The 20,276-nt window shown below is 40.3% G+C and overlaps 2 protein-coding genes across 4 annotated transcripts in view; one reads left to right on the top strand and one right to left on the bottom strand.

Annotated features, from left to right (window-relative positions):
• TSPAN2 (tetraspanin 2) overlaps positions 1–8,368 on the top strand; it is a 67,848-nt gene extending 59,480 nt beyond the window's left edge. For all 3 annotated transcript variants that reach the window (XM_044672401.1, XM_044672399.1, XM_044672398.1), the window contains one exon: positions 6,371–8,368. In XM_044672401.1, coding sequence (XP_044528336.1) covers positions 6,371–6,436 — 66 coding nt within the window. In that variant the 3' untranslated portion in view covers positions 6,437–8,368. The remainder of the gene's footprint in view (positions 1–6,370) is intronic.
• Positions 8,369–19,511: 11,143 nt separating this feature from the next.
• Positions 19,512–19,793, bottom strand: TSHB (thyroid stimulating hormone subunit beta). The gene has a single exon (XM_044675525.1). It carries the CDS (start codon positions 19,791–19,793, stop codon positions 19,512–19,514), a length of 282 nt encoding a protein of 93 aa, XP_044531460.1.
• Between the last annotated feature and the right edge of the window lie 483 nt (positions 19,794–20,276).

Here is a 20,276-nt window from a genome sequence, read left to right as displayed (position 1 = left end):
CGGGTTGAGGAGTTTATTTACAATCAGAAGGTGAGTAGGGATAAAGAGAAGAGGGAGGTTAGAAGACTAAATAAATGAAGCTGTAAGCCGCAAGGCCCAACAGCCGGATAGGCAGAGTATAGAATTGGCCCAGCTAGGCCAAGGAAGCCAGCCTAACTTACCCACGTGACAATACCGAGTGTAATCTGTCTGTGGTCTCAGGAGATGCTTCTTCTTCCAGTTCCAGACGCCTCTCCCCCTACAGGAAGTTCACTAACTTACTTAAAGAGAGTGTGTCTTTCATCACTTCCTGTGGTCCATCTCTAATTCAAATGGACAAATGGCAGTTTCTACATTGATTTGGACTGCCCAAAGGGCAGTCCCTTATTCTTGATTTGTTACTTATTGTCACGTGTGGGTAACTCGTCTCCCCTCCCCACTAAGGGAGGTGGGAGTGACATCATTAGCACGCCTGTGTTGAGTAGATTCTTGACTATTAAATGGGATCTGGCTATTCTATTTACACACCATGCAGGGTTTCCAAAGCCCTTGCCTCATAGCAAGCTAGGAAACTGTGCCAATGTTACTGGCCCCATTTTAGGAATAAGAGAAAACTGAGATCCACCCTGGTTAAATCCAGGCTCCCACACCTAGGAAGCATCAGAGAATGGGGATCCTAGAGGGTCATATGTTCAGAGTTGAAATGGACCTTGCAGATGATGAAACGCAGCCCCTTTATTTTACAGATGGAGAAACTGAGGCTAAAGCAGGTTAGCAATTTGCTCAGGGTCATTTAGCTAGTAAGTGTCTAAGCCAGGATCAAATTCAGATGTCCTGACTCTAATGCTAGTACTTTATCCATTGTGTCTCCCCCTCCCACCTGCACTGGCTTTGAAACTAGCTATTTTCATTTTTAATTCCCTGGCTCATCTCTTGCCACTTTGTTTTAGTCATCAGTAGCATCTGACTCCTCATGAGCCAATCTGTGGTTCTCTTGGCAAAGATACTGGAGTGGCTTGCCATGTCTGTCTCCAGCTCATTTTACAGATGATAAAACTGAGGCAAACAGGATTAGGTGACTTGTTCAGGGTCACACAGCTAGTATCTGAAGTCAGATTTGGACTCAGGGAAGATTAGCTTTCCTGACTCCAGACCTGGTACTCTATCTCACTGTGCTACCTAGCTGCCACAAAGAGCATGGCACATTGACCAACCTGTAGCCTATAGATCTTGGCTAGAGCTAGGAATCAGCTGAAGGAAGTGGGTTAGGAGGACAAGGGAGTTGAAGTCATTGCTTTCCCTCTCCCCCAAAGTGAGGGCTAAAAAGGAAGCATTTGGAGCAACTCCTACAGCCTCAGCAGGTATCCATAGGCAGGAAAGCTCTGAAAAAATGACCAAAAAAGAAGCATGTCTCATATACTTCTTCTTTCCCAGGTACATCCAATCCCAATACCTCCCCCTGCCCCAGGCCCATATCCAGGTCTTTCTCTAGTTGACCTAGATTCCTCAAATCTTTCCTAGTCCCCTGAGGAATAGCCCCTTTTGATCTCTATTTCTTATGGAATAGACAGTTTTTTTTTCTTTTATTCCAGACTAAGCAAGTTATTTTACTTCCTTAGGCCTCCATTTCATTTAGATGATCTCCTAGGTCCCACGTTTACCCATTTTGCATTCTGGTTCAAACCTTGCAAAATCAGACTCTTTGTGCCTTTATGAGGTGAAAGCTATGCACCAACCTTCCCCCTTTGCCAGTAGAGGAGAACTCAAGGAGAGGTTTCCCCTTCCTGAGTTCAAATCTAACCTCAGACACGTACTAACAGTGTGACCCTGGGCAAGTCACTTAACCCTGTTTGCCTCAGGGTCTCCATCTGTTAAAATGAGCTGGAGAGGGGGCAGCTGGGTAGCTCAGTGGATTGAGAGTCAGGCCTAGAGACTGGAGATCCTAGGTTCAAATCTAGCCTCAGACACTTCCCAACTATGTGACCCTGGGCAAGTCACTTGACCCCCTCAGCCCACTCTTACCGCTCTTCCACCTAGGAGCCAATACACAGAAGTTAAGGGTTTAAAAATAAAATAAAATAAATAAAATGAACTGGAGAGGGGGCAGCTGGGTAGCTCAGTGGATTGAGAACCAGACCTAGAGATGGGAGGTCCTAGGTTCAAATCTGACCTCAGACACTTCCCAGCTGTGTGACCCTGGGCAAGTTACTTATCCCCCATTACCTACCCTTACCACTCTTCTGCCTTGGAACCAATACACAGTATTGATTCCATGATGGAAGGTAAGGGGTTTAAAAAAATTTTTTTTAAATAAATAAAATGAGCTGGAGAAGAAAATGGTAAACACTCCAGGATCTTTGCCAAGAAAACCCCAAATGGGATCATGAAGAATTAGACTCAACTGAAAAAAATCACTAAACAACAAAAGAGGGGGATTCGGTGCTACCAGAGCTTTTTCTCTTTCCTAAGCAACCTATCTGCATATTCAGAGACAATTTTGGAGACTCTAGCCCTTTCCCTTCTGTTCTGACATAAAGCATTATTTTCCAATAATAGGAGTTTCTGAGAAAGAGGTGAGGGCAGTACATTGGCAGGTCAGCAAGGGGGGATACTTTTAGGCAGGACTAATCTTTGGGCTCCCCTTTAATCAAATATGTGTATATTTGATTATATATAATATGACATATATTATATATAACATAATAATAACAATAGCACTTATGTAGTGTTTTAAGGTTTATAAAGTGTTTTACAAATATTAACTCCTTTTATCCTCATAATGTTAAGAGATAAGTATGATTATTATTCCCATTTTACAGTGAGGAAACTGAGACAGACAGCAGTTAAGAGACTTGCCCAATGTTATACAATTAGGAAGTATTTGAGGCTGGATTTGAACTTGGGTCTTTTAAGGCCCAGCACGCTATCCTCTCAGCCCATCTGGGTAGTGTCCTGTTCTGACTACATCTCCTAAGGAAAGAACGTATTGGCAAAAGGAGTCAAGAATCCCACGTCCTAAGAATTCAGTAAATTTCGCTGTGAAATTATATGACAGCCCTCGTATATACTTAGCAGTAGCTTAGAAATGGGAGGCAAGAGTCTTCCTGCTGTTGTCCTCAATACTGCAAATATTTGAACCTCCTTAGACACACTTAGAGAGTAATGGAGATTTATAGTTTCCTTTTTTTAAGTTTATTTATTTAATGAATTAATTTAGAGTGGTATTTGTACTTTTAAATGACCGTGGACACACAGTTTTGTCATTTTTGCCCTTGTTATTTTTAAGTTAAAATAAAATATGGAGACAGCTAGGTATCACAATGAATAGAATACCAGCCTGGGGTCAGGAGGACCTGGGTTCAAATCTGGCATCAGATACTTCCTCGCTGTGTAACCCTGGGCAAGTCACTCAACCCTGATTGCCTAGCCCTGGCTACTCTACTATCTTAGAATTGCTACTAAGATAGAAGGTAAGAGTTATAATAAGTGAATGAATAAATAAATAAATAAAATATGGGGCTTAAACTGGGATCAGCTTCTAAAACACTACTGAAAAAGCACTGACTCCTCCTATTTTCAGGCCCCTCAGCAATAGCCCTAAATTGGGGCAGCATGGTATAATAGAGTGGTGATTCAGAGTTTAAAAGATCTGGGTTCAAATCCCATCTGAGACTTTTGCTTTTTGCATGAGACTGGGCAAGTCTTTTAACATTTTTAAAGCTCAGTTTCCTCATCTGTCAAATGAAGTCCATTGTATTTTTAGTACTATTTCACTTGGTTGTTCTAAGAATTCAATGAGATAATATGTGGAAAGCACTTTGAAAACCTTGAGGTCTCATATGAATGTCACTTATTATTAATGTCATTATCAGTCTTTACAAAAACCAATAAACAAAACTATTTTCCCCTAGCACACTTATTCTCATTTTTTGTTGTTGCTTTCTTTCATTATTGGGGATGTTTTTTGGAAGGGGAAGGCCTTGAATCTATGATTTTATCAGTGTAGAGCAGTGATGGGCCAACTACAGCACAGGAGCCAGATGCGGGCCCCCTGAAATGTTCTATTTGGCTGTGGGACATTATTCCTAATCTGACGAATACAATGAGTAGGATACAATACAATGAAACTTCGAAAGAGTTGCCTTAGAAACAGACTGACAGATGAGCATTTCCTTTCCTTTGGCCCCCCCTTTAAAAAGTTTGCCCATCACTGGTGTAGAGGATTCTTAATATGTAAAATTCTTTTATCAATTAGCTGTTCATCAATAATTACCAGTTTCAGAGAGTTATCTGTGAAACTAAGGAGTTGATTCACCTGTCCAGAGTCACACAGCTAGCATGGATCAGAACCGAGGTTGGGATAATAAATATTTTAACAACCAGCTCTCTGAAAAACAAAAGTGTGTGTATGGTACACTTTTAAGTGTATCACACACTTTTTTTTAAACCCTTAACTTCTGTGTATTGGCTCCAAGGCAGAAGAGTGGTAAGGATAGGCAATGGGGGTCAAGTGACTTGCCCAGGGTCACACAGCTGGGAAGTGTCTGAGGCCAGATTTGAACCTAGGACCTCCCATCTCTAGGCCTGGCTTTCAATCCACTGAGCTACCCCCATATCACACACTTTTAATCTGCGTTATTAATATTTTCTCCGTCACTTTCTTAAGTCTAGATAATCAACAAAACAATATATCACACTCTAACTTGTAGTATTTGTCCATTTCCAAGGTATAAATGTTCATACTGGAAATTTAACAATCAGTTCTCAAGAACTCAGAACAAGCTCCAGGTCACTCCAGGACAACCCTGATCTTCCTGACCCCACTATGTCAAATATAATATAGGGAGATGTTATGAATTGGATTCAGAAGACTTGAGTGTGAGACCTACCTCCTCCCACTGATTAGATAGGTGTTCTTGTGAATGTTAAACTTTCAGAGGCTCTGTTTCTGCATCTTTAAAATGGGGGCAATTCCTAGCTTCCCTGCCTCATTCAGTTGTTGTGGGATTCCTATGAAATGCTATTTGTATATATGTATATGAACATGCTTTGAAAAGTTCAAAGTATTTTATAAACTTATATTATTACTAACTTTACAAATTTAATTTACAAACTATACTACTATACTTATATTACAGAAGAGAAAATTGAGGCTAAAAGAGAATGTGTTTTCCACAGTCACATACCTAGGAAAGAAGAGGAAGAAGAGGAGAAGGGAAAGAAAGGGGAGGAGAAAGAGAGGAGGAAGTGGTGGAGATGGGTGCAGGAGGAAGAGGAGGGGAGTTTCTAAGGGACTTATGGAAAGGAACACTACCCACATTCAGAGGAAGAACTACAGGAGTGGAAACAGAAGAAAAAAAACTGCTTGAACACATGGCTTGAGGCGGACATGATTGGGGACGTAGACTCGAAACTACCACACCAATGCAATGATCAACAATTTGGAAATAGGTCTTGATCAATGACACATGTTAAAACCAGTGGAAATATGCATCAGCCATGTGGGGGGGGGGGTCTCAGAGGAGACATGAATTATGTAATCATGTTAACTTTTCTAAAAAATATATATTAATAAATGTTTTTAAAAAAAGAGGAAGGGAGGAGGAAGAAGAGGAAGAGGAGGAAAGAGGGGGAGTACGAAGAGAAGAGGAGGAGGTGAACATGGGAACAGGAGGAAGAAGATGAGGGAAAGGGGGAAGGAGGAAGAGAGAAGGAAGAGGAAAAAATGGAGATAGAAGGAGGAAGAAAAGGGGAGGAGAAAGGAGGGAAGAGGAGGAAGAAGAGAAGGGAAGGGGAGGAAGAGGAAGGAGAGAAGGGAAAGGGGAAGGAAGAGAAGAGTAGGAAGTGGTGTGGATGGGAGCAAGAGAAGGGGAGGAGAGAGGAGCAAAGAGGAAAGGGAGAAGGGAAGAAGAGGAGGAGTCTCCTGCCTCCTGCTTTAAAGAACTCCCTTCTGTATTATCATTGGCAATGATTTATAAGGAGGAGGAGAAGAGCCACATCAGACACAACAAACTGTAACATCAATGGGAGTATCAGTGTCCACCATACCAGAACAAAGGTTCTGAGCCTGGGGTCTCTGAACTTAAACTTTCTAATGCGTCTGTCTTTATGACTATTTCGGTGTAATTGGTTCCCTTGAGATTTTAATTTGACGCATTTCAAAGCCTGATTCTAAGAAGGGATCCACAGGCTTCACCAACCTGCCCCCAAAAGGTTAAGGTCCCCTGCCCTAGAAGAGATGAAGGGACCAGTCCCTGCAGCCCTCAGTTTGTCACACGTGGGGCCAGACCTCTTTTATTCACTTTCCCTCGACTTCCAGGCATTTTGGGGATGTTTTTTGTCCATTGACTCATGGGGAAAAATTGCTAACCTACTGCTCCTTCTGTTTCAGATCTTTGGCATGATATTCAGCATGGTCCTCTGCTGTGTGATCCGTAATTCAAGAGATGTAATCTAAAACTCCACCTGCATGATAGCGAAAATCGGGGACTTTCTTCCTAAATGTCACAAGAGACATCGTCTTACTCAGCTGTTCAAGTGGAAAGGCATTAAGGTCTAAAATGATTTGGTTTCCAGTGTACATTTGCACATGTATGTGAGTGTGGTGCATAACCTTCCTGCCGTGTGGGCGAGTGATTGTGTCCGGCTGCTGCCGGAGCCATGTGCAGCTGCAGGACATCTGGTATGTGTGGGGGATGCTCTAAGCCCTTTGTTGTGAATTCCTGTTTCTCTCTGTGGTCACACGGGCGGGGTGGGGGACTGATAAATGACCAGTGTAAAAAAAAAAAAAAAAAAGCTTCGATTCACTTCTGGAAGGTAACATTCAGGATGGGGAGAGCCAATGAGCTTCTAAAAATCAAACGCCAGCCGGAAGGGTCCAGGGATTCCTGGTGAGAGGATTCAGCCACCTGGTGACGAGGGGTTCGTTCCTCTGGAGTTTGGGGGGATTCCTGGCACCGGGGACTTGTAACCTCACGCACGGTCCCAGGAGGGACCAGACCGGAATCCTGGAGCCCAGAGTCGTGGCGAAACTAAGATGAACAAGGACAGCTTAATTTGCTTGTTGTTCTTTCCTAATGTGGATGTGACATGTACACACATGCAAATATACATATGTGTAGAGAGAGACAATGTGTACATACGATGTGTGTCCAGACAATGTATCTGTACAGTGTAGGTATGTACACAATGTATATATGCCATATATTCTATCCTGTGTAGGTTTACACAGTGTGTATATGTAGCCGTGTGTGTATAACAGAGACACGTATATAATGTATGTATCCGATGTATGTAGACATGATGTACATTTGTGTGTGGACAGATGCGTGTATGTGTGCATGTGTGTATAGAGTGTGTACACACACGCACACGCACACCTGACCCTCCATGAAAAATGCCTTGCCTCACAGACAATCGTGTGCCCCGGGGTGCTAAATGTTCTTAGGACGGGAAGGTTCTTCCCGAGCCGTGGAGAGGCGTCCGTGGCCCTTCGCGTCGCCCTCTTTTTCCGCCTCCTCTTTGAGCTCCTGCAGCTGCCATGCCTTTGGACGGGCTTCTCTCCCAAACCCTCCCTTTGCTTCGGGGATGTAAGAAGGACAGGAAGTGAAAGTCGGCCATCTGCCCATTGCATGCTATGGGTAAGAGGGAGATTTGGTGTTTTATCGGCACTGTACCTTTGAAATACCTCAGGACTTGAGTTTACATATTTTTTCCTAATTATTTTTGTATTCTTTTCTTATTTATTCACTTAGGAAACTCTTCTTCGTAGGTCAAGAAATGCAAAAGATTTGCCCCTCATTAAAATAAATAAAAATCAAAGATTACAAACTCAGCTTCTCTCATGAGCTTCCTTGCCCTAGAAATGAGCACTTTTCCCTCATGTAAGTGTTTAGAACAGGAGCCTGGAAAACAGGGATGGAAGGCTGCCTCTCTGCGCAGCTCCCCGGGGCCAGCTTGTTCCTTGGCCTTCAAACCCGAGCTCACAATCAATATTGGCTGCTTTTTTGGCCGAGTGCGTTCTCGAAACGGAAATGGGAAGAGCCAACCAAATTTTCAAAGCTAACAAAAAATGGGAGGCGAAGGGACTTCAGAAAGAACTCCTCCGGCCATATGTGCCCTGTCCAGCTCATCAGTCTGTGCCCAGAGAAGGCAGAGTCCCGGGATCCTGGACAGACTTAGCTTGCTTGGGGTCCTCTAACTCCCTGTCACTGCCTAGTTGCCCTCTTCCACCCACTGTCTCCCCATCTGCATGTTTTTGCAATTGACATCAGTGGGATCCATTCCTAAGGTGAAGAAGGGGTGTAGGGCAGGTTGTGGCTAGGTGGCTCAGTGCATTGAGAGCCAGGCCTAGAGAGAGGAGGTTCTGGGTTCGAATCTGGTCTCAGGCACTTCCTAGCAGTAAGACCCTGGACAAGTCACTTAACCCCCATTGCAGAGCCCTTATCGCTCTTCTATCTTGGAATCAATAAACACACAGTATTGATGCTAAGATGGAAGGTAAGGGTTTAAAATTAAAAAAAAAAAAAAAAAAAAAAAAAAAAAAAAGGCAACCCAGGATATGAAGGTGAATTAAGGTCCCAATTGGCTTGGTTATTTCACTGTATCAAATAGCTAAAGAGAAACACCTTCATTTCAATAAAATGCATTAATTGGACAAATGCCTCTATTCCAAGAGTTGTAGAGTGAAAAATCCATTAGAAAAGTCTGGATAACCATTTCGCTTAGCTTTTCCAGTCATCCGTGTGCCCAATGTCTCAGGGGCTCCTCCAGCCAGATTATTTTGTGAGAGTAATTTTCATTTTTTGGTGACATCTCTACCTTAACAGAGATGGCTATTGTTCAGGGTGTGATAACAGGGGCATTCAGGTTGGAGACATACCGTTCTGGTGTGTCCTAAGATGAATGCCCCGTGCCAGGGGGCTTGGGTCATTTTTAATTTTTTTTTCATTCCTCTTCACTGGAGGTGATCCAAACAGCCTCAAAGACTCTCTTGAGCACTTGACGGAGAAACCCAAAACCCAGTCTTCCAGATAATGGCCAAATATTTAGTAAGTTATTTAAAAATATTTTTTCTATAGATTGCAACTGCATGTTGGCTTAAAAAAATACTCTTGTTTGATTTCTTATGTAACTTCACACTCTTTGGAGCAATTCATCTAAGTATCTATCCAACCATCTCCATACTCAGAATCAACTATGAAATGAAAATACTCTTTTATAATAATATTGAAGGTATATGGTTTAATTTGCACTTATTTGACTGTTTTGTTGGACTTTTAGGATATATAATACATGTGTGTAAATATGCAAGAATATGTATACGTACATATGTATTACAGAATAAGGATAACACATATATACATATATGGTATGGTGTGTGTACACATGCATATACATATATCAAAAAGTCAGGGATGTGCCAGCTTATAAGAGCTGATTGTTAAATTTTCATGGTAAGCATTTACACCATGAAAATGAGCAAATGAGACAAATCAGAGTTTGATGTATTGTTTTGTCAGTTGTCTAGGCTTAAGAAAATAAGAGAGAGAATGTTAATACTGCAAATTAAACGTAGACATGTGCCATGCATACTTTTTTCTTTCAGAGAGCTGGTTGTTAAATATTTACCAGCATCCTCCTATACTTTAGGGAACACAATTTAACCAACTTACTTTACATCCAGATCTGTACTGAAATGCATTATAACTCTGCTACATTTTGTGCCATTGCCTTAATTTTTGGGTCATTCCTTCTTGTTTTTCACTATTAAAAAAAAACAGAACCAACAAGAATAATATATGTAAAAGTACTCTAAAAATAAAAAGAACTCTACTGACCCCAAAGTATTTTGTTTAATGATGTAGTAGGAAGAGGCTTGTGTTTGGGAGTCAGAAGAACCTGGGTTTTAGTCTGGCTTCACCAATCACCTGCTCGGGCAGCCAAGGCAACAAGAATTTCTTAAACATTCACTATGTGCCAAACACTATGGTAAGCACTGACGATACAAAGCAGGACAAAAGACAAATGACCTTGGTCAGGTCACTAACTCTCTCAGTCTCAGTTTTCTCATGTGTTAAATGGATCTAATGATGCTTGTACTACGTGTCTGGGTGACTCCTCCAGCAATCTGACATGGAGATAGATCCCTCCTTGACATAGTTTCTCAGTGGTTGCCAAAATATGACTATCTCACTTCTCGATGTTTTCCAGCCCCTCTGAAACTGCCTCCATGGCCAGGATCCCTAGTCTGACCTCGGTCTCTGCCAGAGCCATATCTTTTTTGTATAGGTTGCCTGCCCATTTCTTTCTATTCACACACACACACACACACACACACACACACACACACACACACACACNAAGGAACACACACACACACACACACACACACACACACACACACACACACACACACACAATTATTATTGCTGTTCACACTTTCTTGGAGTGGGAAATTCGCGTTAACAACAGCATGAATGTTGTCCACCTAAGAGTTATACCTGACTGAAGCTATGTCTCCATCCTAGTGGAATATTTGAAAACATCTGCAAGGGCAGCTAGGTGGACATTTCCTCACTGTTTGACCCTGGGCAAGTCACTTAACTCTAATTGCCTAGCCATTACCACTCTTCTGCCTTGGAACCAATACTTAGCATCGATTCTAAGACAGGCAGTAAGAGATTTTTTGTTTTGGGGTTGGTTTTTTTAACCCATCCACCTAAAGCTTTTCATTAGCTACACCTCCTTTTGAGAGCATTTGAGAGGTAAGAGGGACCATAGAGTCCTTCTATTCCAATTCGTTCATTTTACTGATAGGGCACAGTTAATATGAGTGCCTGTCTTGGAGTTCAAGAAGACCTGAGTTCAAATCTGATTTCAGACACTTACTAGCTATTTCAATCTGGGCAAGTCACTTAACCCTATTTATCTCAGTTTCCTCATCTGTCAAGTGAGTTGGAGAAGGAAATGGTAAACCACTACAATATCTTTGCCAAGAAAACCTCAAATGGGGTCATGAAGAGTTGGAGGCAACTGAAAAATGCCTGAACAGAAACGAAGAGAAGAGGACTGCCAGTCCAGCCGCCCAAAATGTGTTTGCCTTCTGGGAAGAATACCAACCAAAGAGGCTACTCCCATTCTGGGAGGAACTATGTGGTAGAGCTAGGGGTTTATGAGAATTTTAGAGTGGCTGACCCACTAGCAATTCCAGCTCATTTCTTCCAAAGGGACATCTGAGAGTTCTTTGAAAGTTTATGGGATTTCTATACCTGTATACTTTTTTTTGGTGGAGATGAAATAAAGGCTATCTTATTTAAAAATAAATTAGATAGATAATGAGAAGTTTGGATTAAATGATCCAGCACACTGCTGAGCTAAGTTGGAAGAGCCTTCCCACTGGTGGAGATGTTCATAGCCCTTGCCTAACAGTCATCCTTGATCTCTACCCAGTAGACTGGCAACTTTTAATCTTCAGGATCTTCTTCATTTTAAGGATCCAATTTGGGCAGCCCCACTTTGCGAAATCATTCAATATAAGCTAGCCAAATCTGGTATGAGTGGATTATATACAGTAAAAGAAAATGTAACTATTTAAATTTGATAGGGGGGCAGCTCAGTGAGACCAAGGCCTAGAGAAAGGAGGTCTTGGGTTCAGATCCAGCCTCAGACATTTCTTAACTGTGTGACTCTGGGCAAGTCACTTAACCCTCATTGCCTAGCCTTTATTGATCTTCTGCCTTGGGACCAATACATGGTATTGATTCTAGGACAGAAGGTATGGGTTTAAAAAAACAATTTCTTTAATAATCTTACTATTGAAAAGTAAGAAGAACATGGCAGCAACCTATGAGGTCCCTCTGTAGCATTATTTTTTAAATTAACTGCATTTAATTAATTAATTTAGAATATTTGTCATGGTTACATGATTCATGCTCTTTTCCTTCCCTCCTTCCACCCCCCTCCCTTAGACAATGAGCTATTCCACTGGGTTGTTCATGTGTCATTGATCACGATCTATTTCCTTCTTATTTATATTTTCAATAGAGTGATTGTTTAGAGTCTACATCCCCAATCTTATCCCCATTGAACCATGTAATCAAGCAGTTGCTTTTCTTTTGTGTTTCTACTCCCACAGTTCTTTCTCTGGATGTGAATAGTGTTCTTTCCCATAAGTCACTCAGAATTGTCCTAGATCATTGCATTGTTGCTAGTAGAGAAGACCATTACATTTGATTGTACCACAGTGTATCCATCTCTGTGTACAACGTTCTCCTGGTTCTGCTCCTTTCACTCTGCATCACTTCCTGGAGGTTGTTCCAGTTCACATGGAATTCCTCCATTTCATTATTTCTTTCAGCACAATAGTATTCCATCACCAACAGATATCATAATTTGTTTAGCCATTTCCCAGTTGAAGAACATACCCTCATTTTCCAATTTTTGACACCACAAAGAGTGTAGTGATAATTATTTTTCTGCACGTTTTTTTTCCCCCTTATCATCTCTTAGGGCAGGCAGTCTTTTAAAGCCCTTTGGACATAGTTCCAAATTGCCTTCCAGAATGGTTGAATCAATTCACAACTCTACCAGGATTGCATTAATGTCCCAATTTTGCCACATCCCCTCCAACATTTATTACTTTCCTTTGCTGTCATATTAGCCAATATGCTAGGTGTGAGATGGAACCTCAGGGTTGTTTTGATTTGCATTTCTCTATAAGAGATTTATAACACTTTTTCATGTTCTTATTGATAGTTTTGATTTCTTTATCTGAAAATTGCCTATTCATGTCCCTTGCCCATTTACCAATTAGAGAATGGCTTGATTTTTTGTACAATTGATTTAGCTCCCTATAAATTTGAGTAATTAAACCTTTATTAGAGGTTTTTGTTATAAAGATTTTTTTCCCAATTTGTTGCTTCCCTTCTAATTTTGGTTGCATTTGGTTTTGTTTATACAACCCCTTTTTAATTTAATGTAATCAAAATTATTCATTTTACATTTTATAATATTCTCTATCTCTTGCTTGGTCTTAACTTTCCTTTCCCATAGATCTGACAGGTATGTGATTCTATGTTCCCCTAATTTACTCGTAGTTTCCTTCTTTATATTTAAGTCATTCATCCATTCTGAATGTATCTTGGTGTTTGGTGTGAGATGTTTATCTAAACCTAATCTCTCCCATACTGTTTTCCAATTTTCCCAGCAGTTTTTGTCAAATAGTGGGGTTTTGCCCCAAAAGCTTGTGAAAGGGAATTCTTTATTCTCTTTGTCTATTTTGAATTAATCCATCTAAGAAACCCTTACTTAACCCATACTTAACACTTTGTTATCAAGTAAGAGAATTCACAAGTCACTTACTTGGAGAGCTCCACCCTTTTAATCCAATCAATCAGAAACTTGTGAATCTTTTGATAAGAGTTGACACCTACAGAGGATAAGAGGTGGATACCATAGATACTTCCCCCTTGGGGGCAGTACTAGGCAATTTGGAAGCTGTGATTGGCCCCTGTGTAGAGGGGAAGGGACAGGAAAGGACTATAAAAAGTCCTGAACTGCTTTGGCTGGAGTCTCTGGCTCAAATCTTGGGCTTGGAGCTTTGGCTGATAACCTGACCCTTGGAATTGACTTTTGGGCTTGGACCTTGTCTTCAACTTGGGACCTCAGTGCTTGGACTGTTTCTTGAGTGAGTGAGTAGCTGACCTTCCTTTTCTGGCTTCTGAAGAGATTAGTTCTTAAGAGGCCTTTCCCTCTTGGTTTATTTCATCAAGTAGTTTGTATAGTATTGGGATTAGTTGCTGTTTAAATGTCTGATAGAATCCATTTGTTAATCCAGCTGGCCCTGGGGATTTTTTCTTAGGGAATTCTTTGATGGTTTGTTTTATTTCTATCTCTGATATGGGATTATTTAAGTATTCCATTTCCTCTTCTGTTAATATAGGCAATTTATATTTTTGTAAATATTCATCCATGTCACCTATATTGCTGTGTTTGTTGCCATATAATTGGGCAAAATAGTTCTTAATAATTACCTTAATTTCCTCTTCATTGGAGGTGAGATTGCCCTTTTCATATTTGATACTGTTCATTTGGTTTTCTTCTTTCCTTTTTTCATTAGATTAACCAGTACTTTATCTATTGTATTTGTTTTTCCAGAGTACTAGCTCCTACTCTTATTTATTAATTCAATAGTTCTTTTGCTTTCAATTTTACTAGTTTCGCCTTTAATTTTTAGGATTTCCAACTTAGTTTTTATCTGGGGATTTTTAGTTTGTTCTCTTTCTAGTTTTTTAATTTGCATGCCCAATTCATTGACTTCTTCCCTTTCTGATTTGTTGCTATATGCATTCAGTGATATAAATTTTCCCCTGAGAACTGCTTCGGCTGCATCCCATAGATTTTGATATGATGTCTCCTCATTGTCATTCTCTTCAATGAAATTAATTGTTTCTATGACTTGTTCTTTAACTAACCAATTTTGGAGAATCATATTTAATTTCCAATTAATATTTGATTTGCCTCTCCATGTGCCCTTACTAATTATTATTTTTATTGCATTATGATCTGAAAAGGTTGCATTTATTATTTCTGCTTTATTGCATTTGTTTGCAATGCTTTTATGCCCTAGTACAGTGGTTCCCAAACTTTTTTGGCCTACCGCCCCCTTTCCAGAAAAAATATTACTTAGCGTCCCCTGTCATATATTATCACTGCCCCCTTACAGTTATTCACTGCACCCAAATGCACCTGTGGCCATCACTGCCCCCCTGGATTGCTGCAGCACCCACCAGGGGGTGGTGGCACCCACTTTGGGAATCACTGTCCTAGTACATGATCAATCTTTGTGACTGTACCATGTACTACTGAAAAAATGTATTCCTTTTTATCCCTATTTATTTTTCTCCACATATCTATTAATTCTAATTTTTCTAAGATTTCATTCATAACTCTTACCTCTTTCTTATTTATTTTTTTGGTTTGATTTACCTAGATCTGATAGAGGAAGGTTCAGGTCTCCCACTATTATAGTTTTATTATCCATTTCCTCCTTAAGCTTCAATAGTTTCTCCTTTAAAAATCTTGATGCTATACCATTTGGTGCATACATGTTGAGTACTGCTATTTCCTCATTGTCTATACTGCCTTTTATCAGGTTTTAATTACCTTCCCTATCTCTTTAATCAGATCTATTTTTATTTTGGCTTTGACAGATATCACGATAGAGACTCCTGCCTTCTTTTTCTCAGTTGATGTCCAGTAGATTTTGCTCCAGCCTCTTAGCTTTACCCTATGTGTGTCTACCTGCCTCATGTGTATTTCTGTAGACAACATATGATAGGATTTTGTTTTCTAATCCACTCTGCTATTTGCTTCTGTTTTATGGGTGAATTCATCCCATTCACATTCAGAGTTATGATTACCACCTGTGTGTTCCCCATCATTTTAATTTCCTCTCCTAGTCCTACCCCTTCTTCTTTCACTATTTCCTTCTAACCCAGTGTTTTGCTTTTAATCAGTCACCCTATTCCCCACTCTTATTTTACTTCCCTTCCCACCCCCTCCCTTCTTTTTCCCCTCTTATTTTTAATTTCGGCTCTATTAAATTCCCTCTCCCACCTCTTTCCCTCCCTTTTGGTACTCCCTGCCCACTCCCCACCTTGGTTTTTCCCTTTCAACTTCCCTGTAGGGTAAGATAGAATTCTGTACCCCAATGTCTAGATGCTCTTCCCTCTCAGGATTGATTCCACTGAGAGTAAGGTTTAAATATTACTGATTAGCACTCTCTTACTCTCCTTCTTATAATAGTATTCTTCTCCCCCCCCCCCCCATGCATCTCTTTACGTGGTATAATTTATCCTATTTTTCTTCTTCCTTCAAGTTTCTTTTGGTGCCATCTTCTATTCCCCCCACTTTTTTTTACATATCATCTTAAACCACTTAGTACCCCAACCTCTACCTATGAATAATTCTTCTAACTACTATGATAGTGAAAGCAGTTTTTGAGAGTTACAAATATCATTTTTACATATAGGAATATAAACAATTTGACCTTACTGAAGCCCTTTAATTTTTTTTCTCCTCTTTCTTGTTTACCTTTTCTTGTTTATCTTGAGTTTTGTATTTGGAGATCAAATTTTCCATTTAGTTCTATTCTTTTCTTTACAAATACTTGGAAATTTTCTATTTTGTTAAATGCTCATACTTTTTATATGATGGGTAGGTGATCCTTGGTTGTAGACCCAATTCTCTTTCCTTTCTGAATATCATAGTCCAAGCCTTGCGGTCCTTTAACATGGAAGCTGCCAAATGCCGAGTACCTAACTGGAGCTCCTTGATATCTGAATTGTCTCTTTCTAGCTTCTTGCAATATTTTCTCCTTGGCTTGAAAGCTCCTGAATTTGGCAATTACATGTCTGAGGATTGTCTTTTGAGGATTTAATATAGAAGGTGATCTATGGACTTTTTCAATTTCTATTTTGCCCTCTTGTTCAAGAATATCATGGCAATTTTCTTAGATAATTTCTTGTGATATGATGTCACAAATTCTGTTTTTTCTAGGTTTTCAGGTAGACCAATGATTCTCAGATCTTTTCTCCTGGACTTGTTTTCCAGGTCTGTCATCTTCTCAAGGAGATATTTCATGTTTCCTTCCATTCTGTCATTCTTTTGACTTTGCTTGATTAATTCTTACTGTCTTGTGAGATCATTAGGTTAGTGTTAGACAGACCTTTTCCATGTTGCTGGCACCAGTTAACAGGAAATAATTTGTGGCTCTAGTGGTAATAGAATAGATGTAGGAGATAGGTAGGTGGCACTAAAGTACAAAAAGCTTTTGGGAAGACTTAAGTTCAAATTTGGCCTCAGACATTGGGCAGTCATTTCATGTCTGCCTGCCTCAATTTCTTCATCTATAAAATAAGGATAATAGTTACACCTACCTCCCAGGCTTGTTGTGAGAATCAAATGAGATCATATTTGTGAAATATTTTTCCAATCTTAAATTGCTATAGAAATACTACTTATTAAGGGTAGCTGGGTAGCACAGTGGGTAGATCACTAGGTCTGGAGTTAAAGGGTATCTGGGTTCAAATCCATTCTCGGAAACTTCCTAACTGTATGACCTTGGGCAAGTCATTTAACCCCAATTGTCTACCCCTTACCACTCTTCTGTCCTAGAATCAATACTTGTAACTATTTGTATCAATTCCAAGACAGAAGGTAAGGGTTAAAAAATGCTAGTTACTGTTATCATAATTAATGTCATTGTTTTTCTTATTGATGAACACACCAAGACCCGAAGTCAAGTAAATATAAGAACTGGGATTCAGATCTGGCTCCACTGCCTAAAATGCATCCATTTCTCCTTTGTGCCATCCTGCACTCATTTGGCATATCTTTCCTCTAGTGGACTGCCATGTCCCTTGAGGGCAAGAACTGTTTTGGTTTTTATCGTCTTTGCTTCCCCAGCATTTTGGCTGGCATATATATATATATATATATATATATATATACACACACACACACACATATATACATATATTAAGTGATCGATCAATGATTGTCAATAAATGAATGAATAAACGAGCCATTTTATCAGAGCTGGGGTCCAAGGTGAGGCACCCTACTTATCCCTACATCTAATTCATAGATACATTCATTCATTTGGCAATAGCAATAATAGATAACATTTAAACAGTTTCAAAGCGCCCTAATTATACCATCTCATTTGATTTGAACATGAATTTGTTAAGCATCCATCATATGACAAGGGCTATGCCAGGCCTTGGGGATACAAAAATAAGCCCCTTAAAAAAAAAAAAAAAAAGGAGCACACAATCACCATGAAATATTCTCAGGAAAAGTTTTTCTCTATCGAAGGCAGTTAAATTGTAATTCAGGATGATGCCACTCTGCTGTTCCCATTCAGTATTTTCCCTAAAATCCTATCACGGTGACAAGAGTTTTCCATGGCACTAGCAGTCAAAGGAGGACAAGCTGCATTTAATATAAATACTGGAGGGGGGCACGGAAATCTCCTATTACTCCAGGGCTATAAAGGATTTAAACTTCCTCGTGTAAAATGACTGTGGCCTCTTTACTCAGCTTTGTAAATTGACCTTTTAGGGTATAGCTTTCATAGACCAGTTGGCCCACCAAAGGAATTAAATTAGAAAGGAAGGTTCATAAGATTGTTTACCGGTCTTGGGTGAAGTTTGACCCCGGAGGGAGTGAGTAATGGATTACATCTCTCTGTGTGAGTCCTATTTCCTCACCCATCATTGTCATATCCTTAGCTCTGACACAGTGGCATCCTTCTCACTTCCCTGTCTCTAGAACTGTGTCCTTCTGGCCCATGCCCACAGCAGGGCTATCCCTGGGATTCAGCAATGGGTTCCACCTGTACCCTCCTCCCCAGAAAGCAGAAATCTTCCAGATTCACCACTACAAGTCGCTTCATCAGGCCAACCTGATGAAGGGACATATTGTCTCTTAGAGACTGTCCTGTCTTCTTCCATATCACTTCCCTGTCTCTAGAACTGTGCCCTTCTGGCCCATGGCCCACAGCAGGCTTTTCCCTAGGATATTCAGTAGTGGGTTCCACCTGTACCCTCCTCCCCAGAAAACAAAACTCCTCCAGATTCACCACTAAGAGCCCCTTCATCAGGTCAACCTGATGGATGAATGGACATCTTATCTCTTAGAGACTGCCCTGTCTTCTTCCATATCACTTCACCTCTCTTTTCTCCAGATGTAACTCAAGGTGGCCAAAACTCTTTCTCACCTAGCTGAGGAAGGAAAATAGGGCAATGGATAGAGTGCTGGGCCCAGAGTCAGGAAGTCCAGTTCAAATCAAGCTTTAGACACGTATGTTGCCCTGGACATGTCACTCAGCAGGATAATAAGCATGATAATAACACCGACCACCCAGAGCTGTTATAAAGATCAAATGATGGAATACTACTGTGTCATAAGAAGTGACAAGCAGGTTAATTTATTTTTTAACTTGGCAAAACCTACATAAAACTAGGAAAAGTGAAACGAGCAGAACCAAGAGAACATTAGATACAGCAAGAGAAATATTGTTTGAAGAATGACTTGACTATGTCCACCTCCAGAAAAAGAACCGAGAAATAGAGACAAGCAAGATAGTTTTATGTGTATATATATCTTTTTGTCAAATGATGTCTTTTCTAATGCAGAAAGGGGAAAGAGGAAGAGAGTTACCTAAATATTTTAAGATAACAAACATGAACTAATTAATTACCTTTTTAAATGTCTTAAGATCAAATGGGATAATATTTGTAAAGCATTTAGCAGAATGCCTGGCATAGAGTAGACGCTTAATAAATGCTTATTCTATTTCCCCCTTTCAAGAACCTTCTAAGCTCCTTTCTGCATGCTTGGGGGGAGGCCGGTGAAATAGAAAGTCATACGCAATTGTTATGAAATTTGGAATTGTTTTAATCATCAGGTGTTCTAAGTTAGGTTGGCATCGCTGTAATGGCATTAATATTTAATGATGGATGCTCTCAAGCTGGAAATCCCACCAAATAGGGCTTCTGGGGTTTCGTACAGTAGTTCGTCGCGACGCTCTCATGTATGCAATCGATGTAGTCCGTGTTACACTTGCCACACTTGCAGCTCACAGCCACAGGGTAGGAGACATAGGGGATGACATGGGGAGGGCAGCCTGGCATCACCACTGTCCTGTAGATGATGTCTCTATATGTGCAAACATCCTGGGAGAGAGCACTTTTGGGGAGGAACAGCTTACCATTGCTGTCCTGAGGAGAGAAGAGAGAGGCGAGCATCCCTTGACATCAGTTTTACAAAGAGAGAATAAATGGTGAGAGCAGATTTAAAATAACATAAAATATAATAATAATAATAATAATAGCACCTATATATTATATAGCACCCTTGTTGTGCCAAGTACTTTACATCTCATTTGCTCTTCACAACAACTCTGGGTTGCTTTAAATCCACTATTCCGGGGTGCCCCCCACCACCATCACCACATATATGAAAAAGGAGGGTTAAGAATTGGGGAGGCCACCGAAGCAAGGTTAAAAAACCTTGGGGAGATCCCAGCCTATTACATTAACTCCTAATCATTAATAACTCCCTGTGGACTATTTATGGGAGGACATGGTTAAGAGTTGTATAAGAAATACACACCAATGGGATCATAGATCCATGTTTATGGCATTATCCACACTCAACACATCCTTCTCAAGACTCCAAGAAAGGGTGGCAGCTGGGTCACACAGTGGATACAGTGCCAAGCTTAGAGT

The sequence above is a fragment of the Gracilinanus agilis genome, chromosome 4 (assembly GCF_016433145.1).
Source record: "Gracilinanus agilis isolate LMUSP501 chromosome 4, AgileGrace, whole genome shotgun sequence".
NCBI classification, from domain to species: Eukaryota; Metazoa; Chordata; class Mammalia; order Didelphimorphia; family Didelphidae; genus Gracilinanus; species Gracilinanus agilis.
Note: the sequence above shows the minus strand (reverse complement) of the source record. Positions and strands in the feature narration are given on the sequence as shown.